At 41.6% G+C, this 16,713-nt stretch overlaps 1 protein-coding gene across 5 annotated transcripts in view; it reads right to left on the bottom strand.

Moving 5' to 3' along the window:
• scaper (S-phase cyclin A-associated protein in the ER) overlaps positions 1–16,713 on the bottom strand; it is a 186,493-nt gene that overhangs the window by 77,096 nt on the left and 92,684 nt on the right. For all 5 annotated transcript variants that reach the window (XM_060914836.1, XM_060914837.1, XM_060914840.1 and 2 more), the window contains 2 exons: positions 14,008–14,115; positions 164–300 (listed from right to left, as the gene is read on the bottom strand). In XM_060914836.1, coding sequence (XP_060770819.1) covers positions 164–300; positions 14,008–14,115 — 245 coding nt within the window. The remainder of the gene's footprint in view (positions 1–163; positions 301–14,007; positions 14,116–16,713) is intronic.

The following is a 16,713-nucleotide window of genomic DNA, read 5'->3' as shown; positions in this document are numbered from 1 at the left end:
CTCATAAAGCTCTCACACACATGCCATGTTGTCCTTTAGCCATATGAGTGACTGTCACTCATGAGAGAAACAGCAAGAAGAGGAGAGTAAAAGGAGAGAGAGAGGGAAGAAGGCGAGAGACGAACACAGAACAGACAAGGGAAGGAAAAAAAAAAAGAATCACCTTGAGTTCATACGCGTGCGGAGTTTCTTAGCCTTTTTTCGTGCTTTCTGCCTCTCTTCTCCATCCTGGTTCGTCTCAGGAGTCACAGTGGTGTCGGTCACTATGTCTACAATGTACTTCTTTAAAGACAGGTGCTCCTGTGGTCAAAACAATCGAGAGAGATTCATAAAACGAAAGCACACACATTAAAACTTCATATTTATGTACCTACGCATGCGCGCACACACACCGCAAATCCATTACACTGTGTTAGAAGCTAGAATCTGAAGGTTTTGCATCATATTAACATGCATATAATTACACAACTAAGTAACAACCATCATTCTGATCATATTTAATCGCGATACCAAGAACCAGATCATAATTTAAAAATAATACAACCATGGACTCTACTTCGAGAATTATGAATACAGAGGAGCAAACAAGAACACGATGGAATTCCTGATTCTGTTTACCCAACATATCAAAATCCATTTTGTTCCGCATCAAATCGCCTGAAGTTTTCTGGGCACTGTGGACTGAAAGACTACGTTCTGAGAGAATGCTCTGTTCAGCTGGGTAAGTGCTGACAGGACTCTTTCAACAGTTACTGGATACCAGCTTTGTCCCTCAGGTGCAGAAGGTAACAGTCTGGCACCAAAGCAACCACATGCTAAGATCTTAAAAAGATTTCAGACCTGTGCTGTTAAAATGCACACCGAGAGATGCCTGTAGCGAACAGGACAGAGTTTCCGAAAAACATGGTAAAGTTAAAAGTGCATATCACGGGTAAATTCAGGAGCGAGATCAATGTAATTCTCCTATTTTATATTAAACTTTGGTCAAATATCTGTCACATTTTGTGCAATTTGTTTTTACCTTACGCAATACCAGAAAAATTCAGTTGAAATCAAGCAATTTGAGGCGAATTGGTCCGCCTCTGGAAAAAACTTGGCATTTGGGTTTCCCGGCAAACACTGATTTTCGTGACGTCGTGTGCGGGACGCCTCCCTCTGAATCCTACGTCAGCGCTGGTTTGTTTGTGAGAAAACGACCTGGTGGTTTCCTGCAAATTTCTTCAACGTTATCGCGTAATTATTAAAATGGTTAACAGATGTATCGTAGGAGGGTGTAGCAACATTACATTCTTCATCCAAAGGTGAAGTAACATTGCGCTCAGGTGACAATTCCATATTTCAATGCAAAATCACGAGCTGGTCTACACAGGCTGTGCACTGAAACCGTGCAAGCTCTTGCAGCCTGCTGGCGCTTCCGCAGTTGACGTCACGAATCTGGCTCCAGACTCCCTTGGGATTTTTCCAGACGCGTTTTTCTATGTGTAAAGGGACATACTTTCATTAAAAAAAAAAAACGAATTTGGTCCAGGATATGCACTTTAAGCTTGTCTTAACTCGGGGAGAGAGTGTTCACTGTGCTGCGCGCTCTACCATTTAACGATGATCTTTGTGCTGCGGTGCTTTTGGGAAACTCGGTCCAGACTATGAAAACTTGGGGTAGAACATACCTGCCGACTGGACATCTCAAACACACTCTTGATGCACACAGAGATCCTTCACCAGCTGTACATTCTGTGTGTGCTTGTATGTTGCGCTTGAATAGTATGTTGTGTATGTACTTGTATTATAAATGTTTTAAAATCTGACAAAGCCATGTGTCTTCTCCGCTATCCGTATTTATTTTTTGTGAAAACACTGCATATTTAAACCATCAAAATTGCATGAGTATATTCTACTCACAAAACAACACTAACACGCACGAGGAGAGAATTTTGAAACATTACTGCTCGTTACTGAAGATAAAATTAAATAACTAATCCTAATTAATTTAGAATTAGACGTCTAGACGTGGGATGGACATTTAAAAATGCCTAATGTTCATATTTTTGTATGAAGTTATAAGAGTTCTTCTGTAAGTTGCTAAATAATTATTAATTAAAAAAAAAGCATCCCACAATGAAAACTTAAGATTCCAGTAAACTAACAGAGTTGAACGTTAAATTGCTACTGAACGTTCACCAGCTCTTCTGTGAGCTACGGTCCCTGGAGATATGAACATGCAAGGTTGATGTAGCAAGACATTGGAGACAGATGCCAAATCCAGACAGAATATGCTTTTGAAAATAATAATGCCAAATATAGCCACAAGCAGTAATCTGCAGAGGCCAAGTGGCCTTCAAATAGCACCCACAGTGGCCAGTTCTTGCCAAGCTGTACATAAAACCGAAGACGACAAAATAGAGCACAGATGAACATAATGAGGATGACTTCTAAACCCAACCTTTGAAAAGCCTGCTGAAAGCTAACTGGATGGCAGCCATGGATATGTTTGAAACGGGGAAAATGCTATTTCAGGAGGATGTCCAACAAGACAGCGAGGCATCAAGGACCATTCAAAACTGATCAAACTTTTGTTTCCTGTTTACCAAGATGCCTTCAAACTGCCCCCACTTGAAGGCAACATCGACGTATCCTCAGTGCTGCCTATTACCCATAAATCTGTGCAGCATGTAGGGGTGTGCTCCCCGGTTCTGTTGTTTATGCTCTTGCTTCGACCTGGAATGGTTTGGGTCCGTGGAAGAAAACTCCAGAGGGGCAGTATGCACAACATCACTGTGCCCTTGACAAACTGAGTTAATGTACGCGTGTAGTGATGTATGTGATGGAGATGTGCCTTTCTGAATAAAAAGAGAATTTCAAAAAAACATCTGTGTAGCAGCTCATCTCATCTCATTATCTGTAGCCGCTTTATCCTGTTCTACAGGGTCGCAGGCAAGCTGGAGCCTATCCCAGCTGACTACGGGCGAAAGGCGGGGTACACCCTGGACAAGTCGCCAGGTCATCACAGGGCTGACACATAGACACAGACAACCATTCACACTCACATTCACACCTACGGTCAATTCAGAGTCACCAGTTAACCTAACCTGCATGTCTTTGGACTGTGGGGGAAACCGGAGCACCCGGAGGAAACCCACGCGGACACGGGGAGAACATGCAAACTCCGCACAGAAAGGCCCTCGCCGGCCACTGGGCTCGAACCCGGACCTTCTTGCTGTGAGGCGACAGTGCTAACCACTACACCACCGTGCCGCCTGTGTAGCAGCTCAAGAAACGAAAAAAAAAAAAAAAAAATAGCAGACCAAACTTCACAGAAAAGTGACTTCGTATACAAATAAGTTTTGGGTTTTTTTTTTTTTTTGCTTCGATTTTTGAAAAGTTACCAAGAAATAAACATTGTACTATCTTAAAGCTATACTGCCTTTCGATTTCATAAAAATCGGTGAAATTTTGTCATTCTGATATGTTTATTTCTACAATATCTTAAATAAATAAATAAATAAATAAATAAAACCCCCACACCACTCCCCAGGCCATTCTGTGGCTGGGAAGTTGTTTAATTTGAGGGGATTCCCAAGCAAATAATTTGCATGAAATCGCTCGCTTCGCGCAGTCAAGCAGACAGAGGAAACGTGTGCGCATGCACAGGTTTACCTTGACCGTGCACTGACCGTTACATCATTCTGTCGCTAAACGAACAGCTGATCACACCGAGGTGCTCGCTGACCGCCGATATTTACGAGTTTGGTCCTGGGTTTCCTTTCCTTCGCAACATAACGTCTTTTCTTCTCACTTTCCGTTACTGTCGTCGGTCTTTCACATTTCATTCTCATCCTCCATTTTCCTCTCCTGTTTCAAATTTGTCCCCCACAATGCCTTGCACGAACAGGGAAAACCCACCACGTGATGCATGATGCAGTATCTTGAATTGGGTCATGGTGAAGTAAGGAAAAATAGTGGAGAATTTAGGGCCATGTGGCCCTAAAGTCATTAATTGTTCTATTAATAAATAAATAAATAAATAAATAAATAAATTGGAAGTCTGTGATTCAAATTCAGTAGCTTTCGGTCCACTAAACAAAAATAACTGGGTGTCAGGGAAAATTCTTTTTATGACCTAAACTTGAAAAATCTGAAAGGCAGTCCATCTTTAAAATCTCATGACTAACCAAATAAATTAGCTTGATATGATCTGTGAGGCATCTGTTAACCAACTAGCTAACTCTGTTTAGTTACACGATGTGCTGATGTCACACGCTACTGTAAATGTGAGCCTAAAGGGTCGTTCCAAACAAACGTCCTTAGAAGATGCCTTCAGCAGGGGTGATAGCGTTCCGGTGTGCCGTGCCGGATTTCCGGCGCGCCGTGGCTGGGGGAAAAAAAAAAATCTAGTTCGCCCATTGTCCTGTGTCATTCTGAGATGCGCAGATAGACAGTAAAGGGAATTCGGAATTCCCTTTACTGTCTATCTGCGCATCTCAGAATGACACAGGACAATGGGCGAACTAGATTTTTTTTTTTTTCCCCAGCCACGGCGCGCCAGAACGCTATCACCCCTGCTTCAGTCGAAAGTCTATTAGGGCAGCGGGGCAACAAGGCAGCAATCTTGTGTTTTGAACGCATTCCATGTTTTTAGTCAGATAATCAAAAATCCACTTACGGATAAAAGTTATTTGAACTTAAAAGGATAGTTCGGGATTTTTGACATGAATCTGTATGGCATCCCCATCAATAGTGTCGTGCAAACACACTGACTTACCCCTGACAGCATCCTGGGAGTCCAGTTCTTGTCCAGTTTTGGTCCAGACGAAAGTAGTCCGGCAAGTTTTTTGGGGTCACGAAAGTAAAACGTTTTTCATCTCAAAACAGTACGTGTTCAAAAGAGTGATATATTTGCATCACAAAACCGTCGCCAAATAAAAAGTCAGACCTCGAAATCGCTTGGCACTATTTTCTCTCCCTCGGTATCACTGCGCGCTGCCGCCAGGTGACAGCCACGGCTGTTTCATTCATTGTTTACTAGTGATGGGAATTTCGGCTCTTTTTCGGGAGCCGGCTCTTTTGGCTCTTCTTACTATAAGGAGCCGGCTCTTTCGGCTCCCGAGATTTTATTTTTGATTTAAAGGAATACGCCACCTCCAGATGAAATTGAGTCAGTCCCTGCAGCCCCTAGAGTTGGATGAGTGAGCCAAAGCGTTTTGTAGCCGACCCAGCCGTTGTCCTGATCTATAAACGCCCAGGTTAGCTTAGCGTAGTCGCTGTAATCCGGCGTGTCCAGCTAGCATTGTCGTTGCAAAAGTGAATTAAATAACTCAAGATTTTTTATAATTATTTCTCATGACTTGTACATTCACATCGAGTACACATATCAATGCAAATTAACACGAAGGGATTTACTAGACCAATTTATATCTGGAACTATTTTCAGCCACAGCACAGGCAAAGCACCGCTGCAGGCGCAAAGACACCGCGCAGCGCCTGAAAACGGGTGCGCAGCGCCTGAAAACCCGTTTTCAGGCGCTGCGCGGTGTCTTTGCGCCTTCCTTTTCCTACCTATTCCTTTAATTGCTGCAATTAGCTAGTTAATTCTGATTCTATTTCTCCTCTCAGTTATAATCTGTCCTGCTTTTGAAACGATCCTCTCTGGGGGGACAGATGCTGCCACTATACACATCCTCCGTGCCATCACGTGTGTAAGCCGTGGATAGAGTGCAGCCTTGGTCTCCCACCAGCTTAGTGGGTCTGCGTTTCGCTGTCACCTGGCGGCAGCGCGCAGTGATAAGAAGGGAGAGAAAATAGTGCCAAGCGATTTCGAGGTCTGACTTTTTATTTGGCAACGGTTTTGTGATGCAAATATATCACTCTTTTGAACACATACTGTTTTGAGACGAAAAACGTTTTACTTTCGTGACCCCAACAAACTTGCCGGACTACTTTCGTCTGGACCAAAACTGGACAAGAACTGGACTCCCAGGATGCTGTCAGGGGTAAGTCAGTGTGTTTGCACGACACTATTGATGGGGATGCCATACAGATTCATGTCAAAAATCCCAAACTATCCCTTTAAGCCCACCCCCAAATGATGACATTAACTCCAACAATGCACAAATCAGAAGCTCATCTTGAGCAGAGCTTTCAAGTTTCGTTCAAATCCATAAAGCCAATAAACTACAGCTGTTGGAGTGAATTAAGCTCCGGCCCTGCTAGGATTGATTGGCATGTAGTGGTCGTATTATTTACAAATATTCAGGTAATTATTTTGATAACAGAGTTTCAGAGTATAGAGAATAAAGTAACAATACATTTTGGGAATATATTCCAAAAACCCTCGGACCAGTACACAAAAGTATGTTTTTCATATTTAGCAAATTAACTCAAGATCGAAGTAGGCAGAGCTAAATGGTCCAAATTGCAAGTTTTGACTACGCCAAGGAACTGGACACACACACACACAAAAAAAAAAGCCCCGCTCTATTTAAGACTTCTTGATAAATGTGGGAAACAAAATACGTGCTACAGTGCGACCATCAGGCTGATCAGGCACCTGAGTAGAGGCAGGGAGTGAGATCTAGTGACCAATTTTGATGTTCGTACAGAAGACGACGACAAAGACCATGATAAAGACATTGAAGACGACGACGACAACGACAAAAAAGAAGACAAATAAGGTGAAAAATGCTTGGACACCTTATAATAAAATTAAATATTTCAAGATTTAAACTAGGTAAACTTCCTTTATTTAAAAAAAATAAATAAAAATTGATTGTTCAAGTGCAACATTTTAAAACACATCAACGTTTAATTAATTAAATTATGATTTAAAGATTTCACTACTTGACGTGGGCGGCACGGTGGTGTAGTGGTTAGCGCTGTCGCCTCGCAGCAAGAAGGTCCGGGTTCGAGCCCAGTGGCCGACGAGGGCCTTTCTGTGTGGAGTTTGCATGTTCTCCCCGTGTCCGCGTGGGTTTCCTCCGGGTGCTCCGGTTTCCCCCACAGTCCAAAGACATGCAGGTTAGGTTAACTGGTGACTCTAAATTGAGCGTAGGTGTGAATGTGAGTGTGAATGGTTGTCTGTGTCTATGTGTCAGCCCTGTGATGACCTGGCGACTTGTCCAGGGTGTATCCCGCCTTTCGCCCATAGTCAGCTGGGATAGGCTCCAGCTTGCCTGCGACCCTGTAGAACAGGATAAAGCGGCTAGAGATAATGAGATGAGACTACTTGACGAAAAGGAAGGAAAAGCCTCTCACTAGACACTTAAAATCAGATACCTTGTCCTTCACACATGGAAACCATGAGAGGCAACTTCATGATACTCGAAGGATCTTAGCATTAACAAAGCAGCCTGCCAAAGACAACGTGTATGCACAGTATCTAAGGAATCTTGGTACAATGCACGGCCTTTAAGTTGTAGGGGTAAAGGTAAGCTATAGCACTGAAAGTACAGGTAATATCAGTTGGCCATTGTGCACAGTAATTACTCCTGTATATCTGCCCTCGCCTGCAGTGTGAGGGCAGCGGAAATGCTGAAAGAGAGGTATAACTTGCCATCGAGACACCACTGGGTCTACTCAGATAATGCGGATACGTCCATGGGAAGAAAGACGGATGTAACTCAATTTAAATGACGCATGTGCCAGAATGCAATTATCCAATTATCCTGTCATCCAGCACCTCAGAGAATGGACAGAGAGAGGGGATAGAGAACAGTTTGCATTCAGAGCCTCTGTCCACCAGTTCTACTGCCATTCCAGGTAGTTTTACAGCAGGGAAATACAATGTCGGTTCTTATCGCACAGGTGAAATATGGGAAAGATGTTGCCATGTCAGACTTCTGAAGTCTGTAATGTCAGTGCAGTAATCTCCTCCTCAAAACTCCTGTGCAAAATTCCCTGACACAGTTTACACTGCTTATACAAGTGTGGTAACATGTTAGTAGAGGTACAAGTCATTATAACTTCTGAATTAATCTCTAATGTGTATATATATATGCAAGGAACAGAGATAATTACTGATCATTAACTTTCTTGAACTACTGTTTTGGGAAATGTGCAGGCTAATTAAGGATTAGGAACTATAATTACGCTCTCCATTACCTGTTCCAGCGCACAGTGTATACAGAGGTAATCTAATAAACAAATACTCTTAATCGCATGTGTACTCTTAATTGCAAAGCTCTATTTTATGATGCACTTCTCTATAGCAGGTAAAAAGATAAGTTTTAACTCTTTCAGTGCTTAACACAAAAATATATATTGGACATTAAGTAACTATTTAAAGGAGATACGCAGACCCATGGCCTCACTTTTTGTTTAGAAATGCCTTGAGACCTCAAGAATGGCATAGGGATAGACTTAAGCATCAACAATAAATCTAATATAGTAATTTTTATGATTAAAATGATTCATATAGGTAGCGGCCTGAGTGAATGACCTTGACGTCCGTGGCGTCACAGCAGGAAGACTATCGATCTCGTCGCCATTTCTGCTATACTAAAACACAGAGCTGACTGCAACTTTGATCCTTCATTTTGAGCCAATTTATCGCCATGCCATGAAGATGTGTTGCTGGCGGGTGCAACAACACAACAGAAGGTGGATTTATGTTGCATTCATGGCCCAAGAATGTTCAAACTGCAAAGATTTGGACGCGTTTTGCAAGAAATTCACGGGCACATTGGGCGCCTACCAAGTGGTCTCTCCTCTGCTCTGCACATTTTACTGAAGACTCGTACGAGACCTCTGATCTGTTGAGGAGCGTTGGCTATAAGCCCGTATTGAAAGAGGGTGCAGTACCAACAATTAAAAGAAAACAAAACTACAAGAAAAGGAAAGCAAGTTCAGTTGCACCAGTTCTCCCGGAGCGTGAGCCGAGCAGTAATGGCGGAGTACACAGTATGGAGAAAATGGAGAATGAGTGGACCAGTTGTCAGATTTCTCCACTGGATATACTTGCCTCAGCAGCAATATCTTGCCCTTACATGGAAGAAGCGAATGAACGAAGAACTGAAGTCAGATTGTTTCAAAACAATCAGCCACAAGCTCGGCCTTCAAGAAGCGAAAACACAGACAGGTAAGCTCCGACTCTCATTTGGTTACATCATGACAACACCACCACTCATTGTTTACCTGCATTTAGATTAATACATGTAACTTGTATTGCGTGTTTAAGTTACCGGTATAAGATTATTTAATTTGCTTCAGAATGTGATTGTCTCAGTTCATCTGATTATTTAATTAGCCTTTTACGTTTCATCAGTAAAAATGCATGCATGTACATTGCATAAGTTATAACACCTATCCTGTTTTAATGAGAGTCACATGAGACTGTCAGTTCAATTCCATCCAATTCTCTAGACGGCTTTGTTCTCTGGCTTTCGTAAAGTGGGGGCCTCTGTGGCCGACATGTTCCTATCGGATTCACTTTCCAATGGTTCAAACTAATACAGTTCTACGTGTATAGCAGTAGCATGTGTATACACACACACACCAATTTCAGAACTATCACAGTCAGATGTATTACTATCTGAGGAATCTGAAGGATCTCCAATAAATCCAAACGAAGAGGCCATTGCAACCACTCTCGCCTGCCAAGTCTGGCTTTGGTCTATAGCTGTAAAAGGCCTCAGCCTTAAAACCAGTTACTGCTGTGACGTCATGCACTCAGGGCTGGCTGGCTCAGCGGGACAGCTCGAATACAAACATTGCAGTCGATTTTAACTCTCAAAAATATTTTTTTTTTTTTATTCCCATTTATGCAGCATACAAGAGTCAAGGATGGAGATACTATCCACTCGGAAATGTATTTAAAAAATAAAGGTTCTGCACATCTCCTTGAAAGAACTAAGAAATGGTGTGTAAACTTTTGATTTCATTAATAATTAACAACAAATAAGTTCTGTATTTCACTACTTGCATGTGAATTGACACTTATTCTTCTATTACACCACAGTGCTGTTGAATCCTTGAATCTGACTGGGCAGAAGGTTGTGGTTTCTATAACAGCAGCTCTAGCAATAGTGCCAGCATGTTTATATTAGTGCGCTCATTCTAACGTGTTACTGTTTCTAAAGTAACAGCTCATTCACAAGGACCTGTGTAGCAGATACACCACCACCTAAGGTAATAAAGACTTTAAAAATGTGTTATTTAAAAAAAAAAAAGTTTATATAGTTTAGCTTTCTGTAAAGCAGTGTTTATTTAACTTTTATGGAAGAGGTCAGCACTTTCTAAACATCAGGGAGTTTTCCACCATGGGAAAGTCCTCAAGACAGGAGTCTGTGTTTTGCTGCTTCTCAGTAATATAAGCTGCGTTATTGATCTTTGAACTTCAAGAGAAAAAGAAAGGCTGGCGAGGAAATAACTGTTAATAGCTGCTATGTTGCAAGTGATAAAAGGAGCTAGCTTGTCTCATGGAAATTTCAAAGGCCATGTATAGCGCTTTAATGAATAAAAAATTGTAATAGTTGACAAACTGCTGCAATACAAGAAGAATAAAACACTTTATTCTATCCACGTTCATTGGATATGAGCAATCGCGCACTCTGATTGGCTACTCTATTACTAGGCTATCAACTCGTATACTGCGAGTAGAGAAAAATAAAATGGTGGAGCGTGTTGCTGAACCAACGGACGAAGAAATAGAAACTCTACCCGAAAACGAAACCCCAAAAAGTTTTATCAAGTATTTAAAAGAAACAGAAATAACTCAAAGAATATAACCCCACCCCCATCCCATTCCACACTCCAGCAGAGTCAGTCGCGGTAATGCACCTTTAAGTTGGTTGGCCAACCATCAAAAAACCCCAAAGAAGAAAACCAAATAAATAAATAAAGCAACAAAATATGGAACAAAAGTATTTGAAGGTAAGAACGCATCTTATTTTTCAAGAATTATTATTAGAGCATTTTTCACAAATTGTTACTGTCATTTCGCCGGTTTGTTTGTCCAGGGTGTACCCCGCCTTTCACTCGTAGTCAGCTGGGATAGGCTCCAGTTTGCTTGCGACCCTGTAGAACAGGATAAAGCGGCTACAGATAATGAGATGAGATTTTGTATAAAGTTTTTATTTATTAAATTTGCTAAAAATAAAAATGCGCCATTTCTCAAAATCCAGTGAATGTGGATATAATTTTTAAAAAATAAAGTTATTCCACTCAATACCATCATATGTGGCTTATAGCCGACTCGGCGCTACGCACCTCGTCAGCTCATGTATGACTCGACTTCATGGAATAACTTAATTAGGGAGCATTGTCATTGTAAAATAATCAACTTCAGGGTTGTAATAGTAACTCCACTTCATGTCAAGTCTTGTGTCACACTGCTGTTGATTTCCAATAATAATATTCCTTGCTGTCTTGAATTCCTTATATAAGCGATCCCCTATACTGATGCTACACTGTTAATTGATAAACTCGCAATCATGCAAATTTGTGTCATTAATGGGTTTGAGGGGGGAAAAAAAATAGCAAGTTGACTCACAATTACATTTGAAAACTTACAAATTTTCTAGCAGTGTAAATAAAGGAGTTGGTGGGCTAGAGTGACTGTGTGTGTGTGTGTGTGTCTGCGAGCACACGTTTTTGAGGGGGGCAATCCACGTCCCCCTGGGACAGGAGTTGAGCCTTACAGTCATAACCATTGGATCCCACTGGCTGGAGAGGCATCTGGCGAGTAATCTCTCTGAAAGGCGATCTACTTCTCCTGCTGCGCTGTTAATGGGATTGTTTCTGCAACACCTCAAAGACGTGCACCATCTTGAGATTATATCAGAGTGGCGTTTGGAGGAGGACCTCAGATCTGGCTCTGTAGTGAATCTACTGCTGGACTAAGCTTTTACTGCAGAGGCCAACTAAAGTAAACTCCACAAATCAAATAAGGGAAGCCAAACAAATCATTCGGCACCGACTGGAGTGAAATACAAAATAGAAAGCTACTTTTACATTCAGTTCTCTTTTTGATCCATGGTCACGTTGTTCATTAAAAAAAAAAAAAGAGCTAGCTGAAAATAAGTCCGAAAGTATCAGTGCAGCACTTGACGTGAAAATCCAAGTTGAATGCCTTTCTGGACAGAACTTTGAGATGCTCTGGTAGGCGAATGCTCTAGTGGAGGAAGTTGTGTGATAGACAGGTGTTTCCTTGCACCTGAGAGACAATAGTAGGAGCAAGACAGAGAATTGGTGAGGGAGAGATGTGCCTGGGGCAGGAACAGCCTGACAATACCACAGTGTTTTCTGTAGGTAATGGAAGAAATGGGAGACTCCTCCAAACATCACACCGCCATGACCTGCTCAGGGCCCATACATCCTCCCAGTGTCGCACTTGTATGACTCTCCCATCCTCCACTCCTTTGTGTCACACAATGAATGGCACAGGAAGGCCTTCCCCAGATGTCAGACAGACAGCTACAAGTCATCCAGGTTCAAGGTGAATATACGGTGTATCAGGTGGCATGCTCTCTATTTTGCCTCCCCGCCCTTACACACAAACACACTTTCAAGCGATAGCATCTCAGAGGCGTCAGTTTGCAGGTTTTTGTATTTGTTTAGTCATAAACCAAAAAGAGCATAAATGACATAAAATAATGAAAATCAATTCAGGTAAAACCTTTTATGAAGTGTCAGGAATTATCAGAAAATGACGTGATGGGAGCATCTTCTATTTAAGAGGTAATGGATGGTTTTTTTGGTTGGGTGTCAAGGATGAACAGTAAATTTAAATTCCCCATGCCTCAAGCACAATTGGTCAGGACCTTCCCGTATATTATGTTAAAGCAGGACAGATGACGACCAATAAAAAGCAAGTAAGAAGAGCAATGGCAGCTCCGAGCTTTCCCCAGGCCCATCGATCCGTCCCTGTTGATAATCACCTTATTTTCAATTTAATCCCAGAGTCCTTAAAAAGACAAAATGCGACCAAATACGAGGAGAGAGGGCTGCGGAGGTGCCGCTTCCACAGAGAAACTATGTTGTGACCTCTACACGGTTCAGCCAACCGTCTTAATTTTAATTAAAAATCTTTCACGACGGCAAGAGTTATGGAAGCCTCGACTGGAAAATAGGTAGCGGTTGCATGAATGAAATACGGCACACCAAAATGGGAAGAGACATAAATATGGAAGGCTAAAGATGCACGATAAAAGTACGCAAACAAAAGTTCCCAGCCAGATTGCCTGCAAATAAAAACGGCTTGCGTTAAAAAATAAAATTGATGCGATTTCCAGGAGTAACATTTTTGTTTCTAATTAGAACAGAGGACAGGCCTGATTAATACAGGGATAATTTTACAGTGCCAACTTTCTGCAATAATTCTTTCCCAGTGCAATTTTCCTTCACTGTTCTACATTGTGCTCCATAATTCTTTTAATAGAACTAAATCATTAGTTTGAAATAGGCTATGGAAAGAAATAATTTAGAATTATACAGAAGCCAATTTAATCTATTACTTTGTTTAATTTAGGAGTTCATGCATCTGTCACACTTTCAACATGTTAATGCTTCCGAGCAGTTGCTTAGTGCTTGTTTACCGCTCTGTCAGGTGCAAGAAAAGGGTAGCGGTAATGAGCGAGGCATTAAAAATGATCTGTTGGGGAGGGGGGAAAAAAAAAAAAAAAAAAGGAGATATGGAGGCCAAAGGTGCAGCATATAGCACCAACAGTTGTCAGCTCTACAAAGATCCCAGCGCAAAAGGCAATCTCATATTGCAGTGAGTGGTTCCATGTTTAATGAGAAGCATCCATAAGACAGGCACTTTGTTAACAAAGACATACAGGGACAAGGGGCGATCTCACGCTTCCACTGTGTCACTGAACTCTGTCATTTATTGCCCCACAGACGCAAAAAACATTCGCGACATATGTTAATTCACATTTACGCTTCACATTAAATGGTGTATTATGAGATTATGTTCTAAACAACATTGTGTAAGATGATTACGCTAGTTTGTCCCCCCCCCCAACGTTTCTGTGCCACTGGTTTGGTTCAGAAACATTTTAGGTGTCTACTTACCACCTCCTCATCCGACAGTTCTCTTCCCTGGATGCTGCTGCTCTCCCTCACTGCCTGCTGGTGCCTCTTGCCCTTGGTGTGACTCAACAGGTGCACCTCGGAGGTGATCTACAAACACACAGGTCAAAAGGTCAGTCACAGGAAAACAATTCCGAAGAAAGCCAGGTGGGGAAAGAGATACCAATATCTTCAACAGCAGCAGCGTCAAGCTCGCAATACAGGTCAACTAGGGTGCATCAGTTGCCCCCTAAAAATGAAAAGTTCCTCCGATCATGATGCATTTTTATTTTTATGTTCCTTTTGGTAAGAAAACACACTGGGTGAAATATTTTGACAAAATTCAAAAGCTTAATGGTGGCACCAGGAGCTCAGAGTTATGGAAAAAGCTGCTATTTTATGACAAAATTTCGATCACTTTTCATGAAACATTATGGCACCTTATAGAGTATCCCAAATATCTTACATACACATTTTTAGTACATATTCTAAATATATTATCAAGCACAGTTTGAGTTTTAGCTGTTCATTGAATCATTGTTCAACTACTTTTAAACAATACAAATGTATTATGAATCACATTAATGCTTCTCAATCCCTTGCAAAGGTTCTTAACATGATCTCTGGCTCACAAGAAATCAATAAATGGAGTCCAACATTGTGATTCAAACCTTACGCGAAAACATACAGTAAAATAAGCGTTTTTTGGCAAAAAATTAACCTCATGGTGCCACCATTAGACTTTTGAATATGGTCAAAACATTTTACAGGATGTCTTTATTGGTGAAAAGGAACACCCAAACAAAAATGCATCAGATTTTATGAAAGTGAGGGCAACTGATGCACCCTAAGGTCAACATATTCTTCTTCAGCGTACTGTCGCAATTCTCTGATGACAAAACAATTGTTACAACCAGAAGCTCATTTCAAAAGTAAAATATAATCCCCAAATCATGACTGGCATCTGCAAAGTAGCATGATAAACTGAATAAAAGCTGGAACCATCATGAGAGATCCAAAAAGCTATTGAAACTTTACCGCTATTTTGAGCCTCAAGCACTGTCTTTTTGGATCACATTTCAGTGCTTGCACTTTCATTGACATGCACAATTTTCACCCTTTTAGACTGATCTGCTATAAAGAATTATATCACATAATTCCATAAACCTGATTATAGAAAGTGAAACTGATGACAATGGAGATGCAGGTATAGGAGAACCATCATAAGAAAGCAGGCATTGTTTGTGTCTCAGTTTTGGATGTGAGCCCAAGCACGATGGCCTGGTGTTTAATGTCATTAACTAGAGTGCTTCCCTCTGACCTAAAGATGATGGCTGGAGTCACTGACTGGCCAAGGTCATCTGACATGTTAACAAGATTTCATTCTCCCCGAGCGCTTAATCTGATGTCTGTTTGAAGCCCCAAGGTGTCTGGCCCTCGTTGCTATGAAAGCCAGGTCTGCCTCAGATAAAGGTGCCTGTATGCTGATTTGCTGCCTGTCACTGGGAAAGCATGTTCATGACCAGTCATAAATATCCAACCTAAATTCATGTTTAATTAATGCAGTTAAATGCTCATTTGAATGCCTTCTCTTCTGACATATTCCCAATTACACTGCACTCAGCACTTTTCAGGATAATACCTGTTAAAACAACCACTAGAAAGCATCCGTGCTCACAGGGTTTTAAATATGAGGACAATGTGTGGCCATGTGTGAAGTGATCCAAGATCAAATTTTGATTCCTGATACTCCAGACCCCATTACACAGCCTGTTCAAGGTGAGAATCTTACACCTTTATTCCACTTCACGCTCTGTAGGAAATGTCTGAATGCGGAACAGGGGTGGTGGTGTCTGTGTTGTTCAGCCTCTGAGTCAGAACGATTGGTAACAACAGCCACAATCGACATCTGTGTAAAAGGGACGGCCAACATGGCGGGATAGGGGTGTGACATTAACGTTGACATTATTCTTTCTGAGACCAGCGCAAATTCAAAGGTCTCCATCTACAGCATCTCAAGTCCGCACGCATTTTCTTCAAATTGCTTCTTACTTCTCTTCACTTTCTCCTCCACATATTTATGATCACACAAACGGGCTGCTTGCACAAGTCTCTCCACGCCTCTCTTCTCTTCTTTGTTACCTCTCCCTCCCCATTTGCGAGTGCAGTTTTCTGAGACCGAACCCCCACCCCCACAAAAAGCTGGCTCACCTAAAGGACACAAATTTATATATTAGGCATGAATTATTTAATGGAAGCGATTACATGTTGCATATGATGCTCTGCAACTTTGCTTGGGAGTGGTATAAATGTGCACAGCTAACAAAAGCACCTTAACATTCCATTCACATACCATTATTTTTAAAGCAGCGCTGGGATGCTCAAGGTATTCATGTTTCCGAAGGACAGATGCATCACCCTAGATGCCAATGCTCCGTTATGACACGTTACACCTCTGGTAGTGGAGCATCAGCTCGCAAAGTAAAAACACACACTGGCGTGGCATCCTTATGGTTTTATTTGGTTCTGTATAAACAGTCAAGGCTGGGATATTGAAGTGTCGTCTTTACACCAAAATTATGGAATATCTTTCTAAAAATGGGGTAAAGTAAATAGTAGGATGGCAGCTCGGGAAAACCACCGCATATGCAGCGCATCATACCTCACTCTACCGCTCCCATGGTGCTGAACAGATGACAGTGCTTCAGC

This window comes from Neoarius graeffei, chromosome 2 (assembly GCF_027579695.1).
Source record: "Neoarius graeffei isolate fNeoGra1 chromosome 2, fNeoGra1.pri, whole genome shotgun sequence".
NCBI lineage: Eukaryota > Metazoa > Chordata > Actinopteri > Siluriformes > Ariidae > Neoarius > Neoarius graeffei.
The sequence above is the reverse complement of the archived record's forward strand: the minus strand, read 5'-3'. Positions and strand labels throughout refer to the sequence as shown.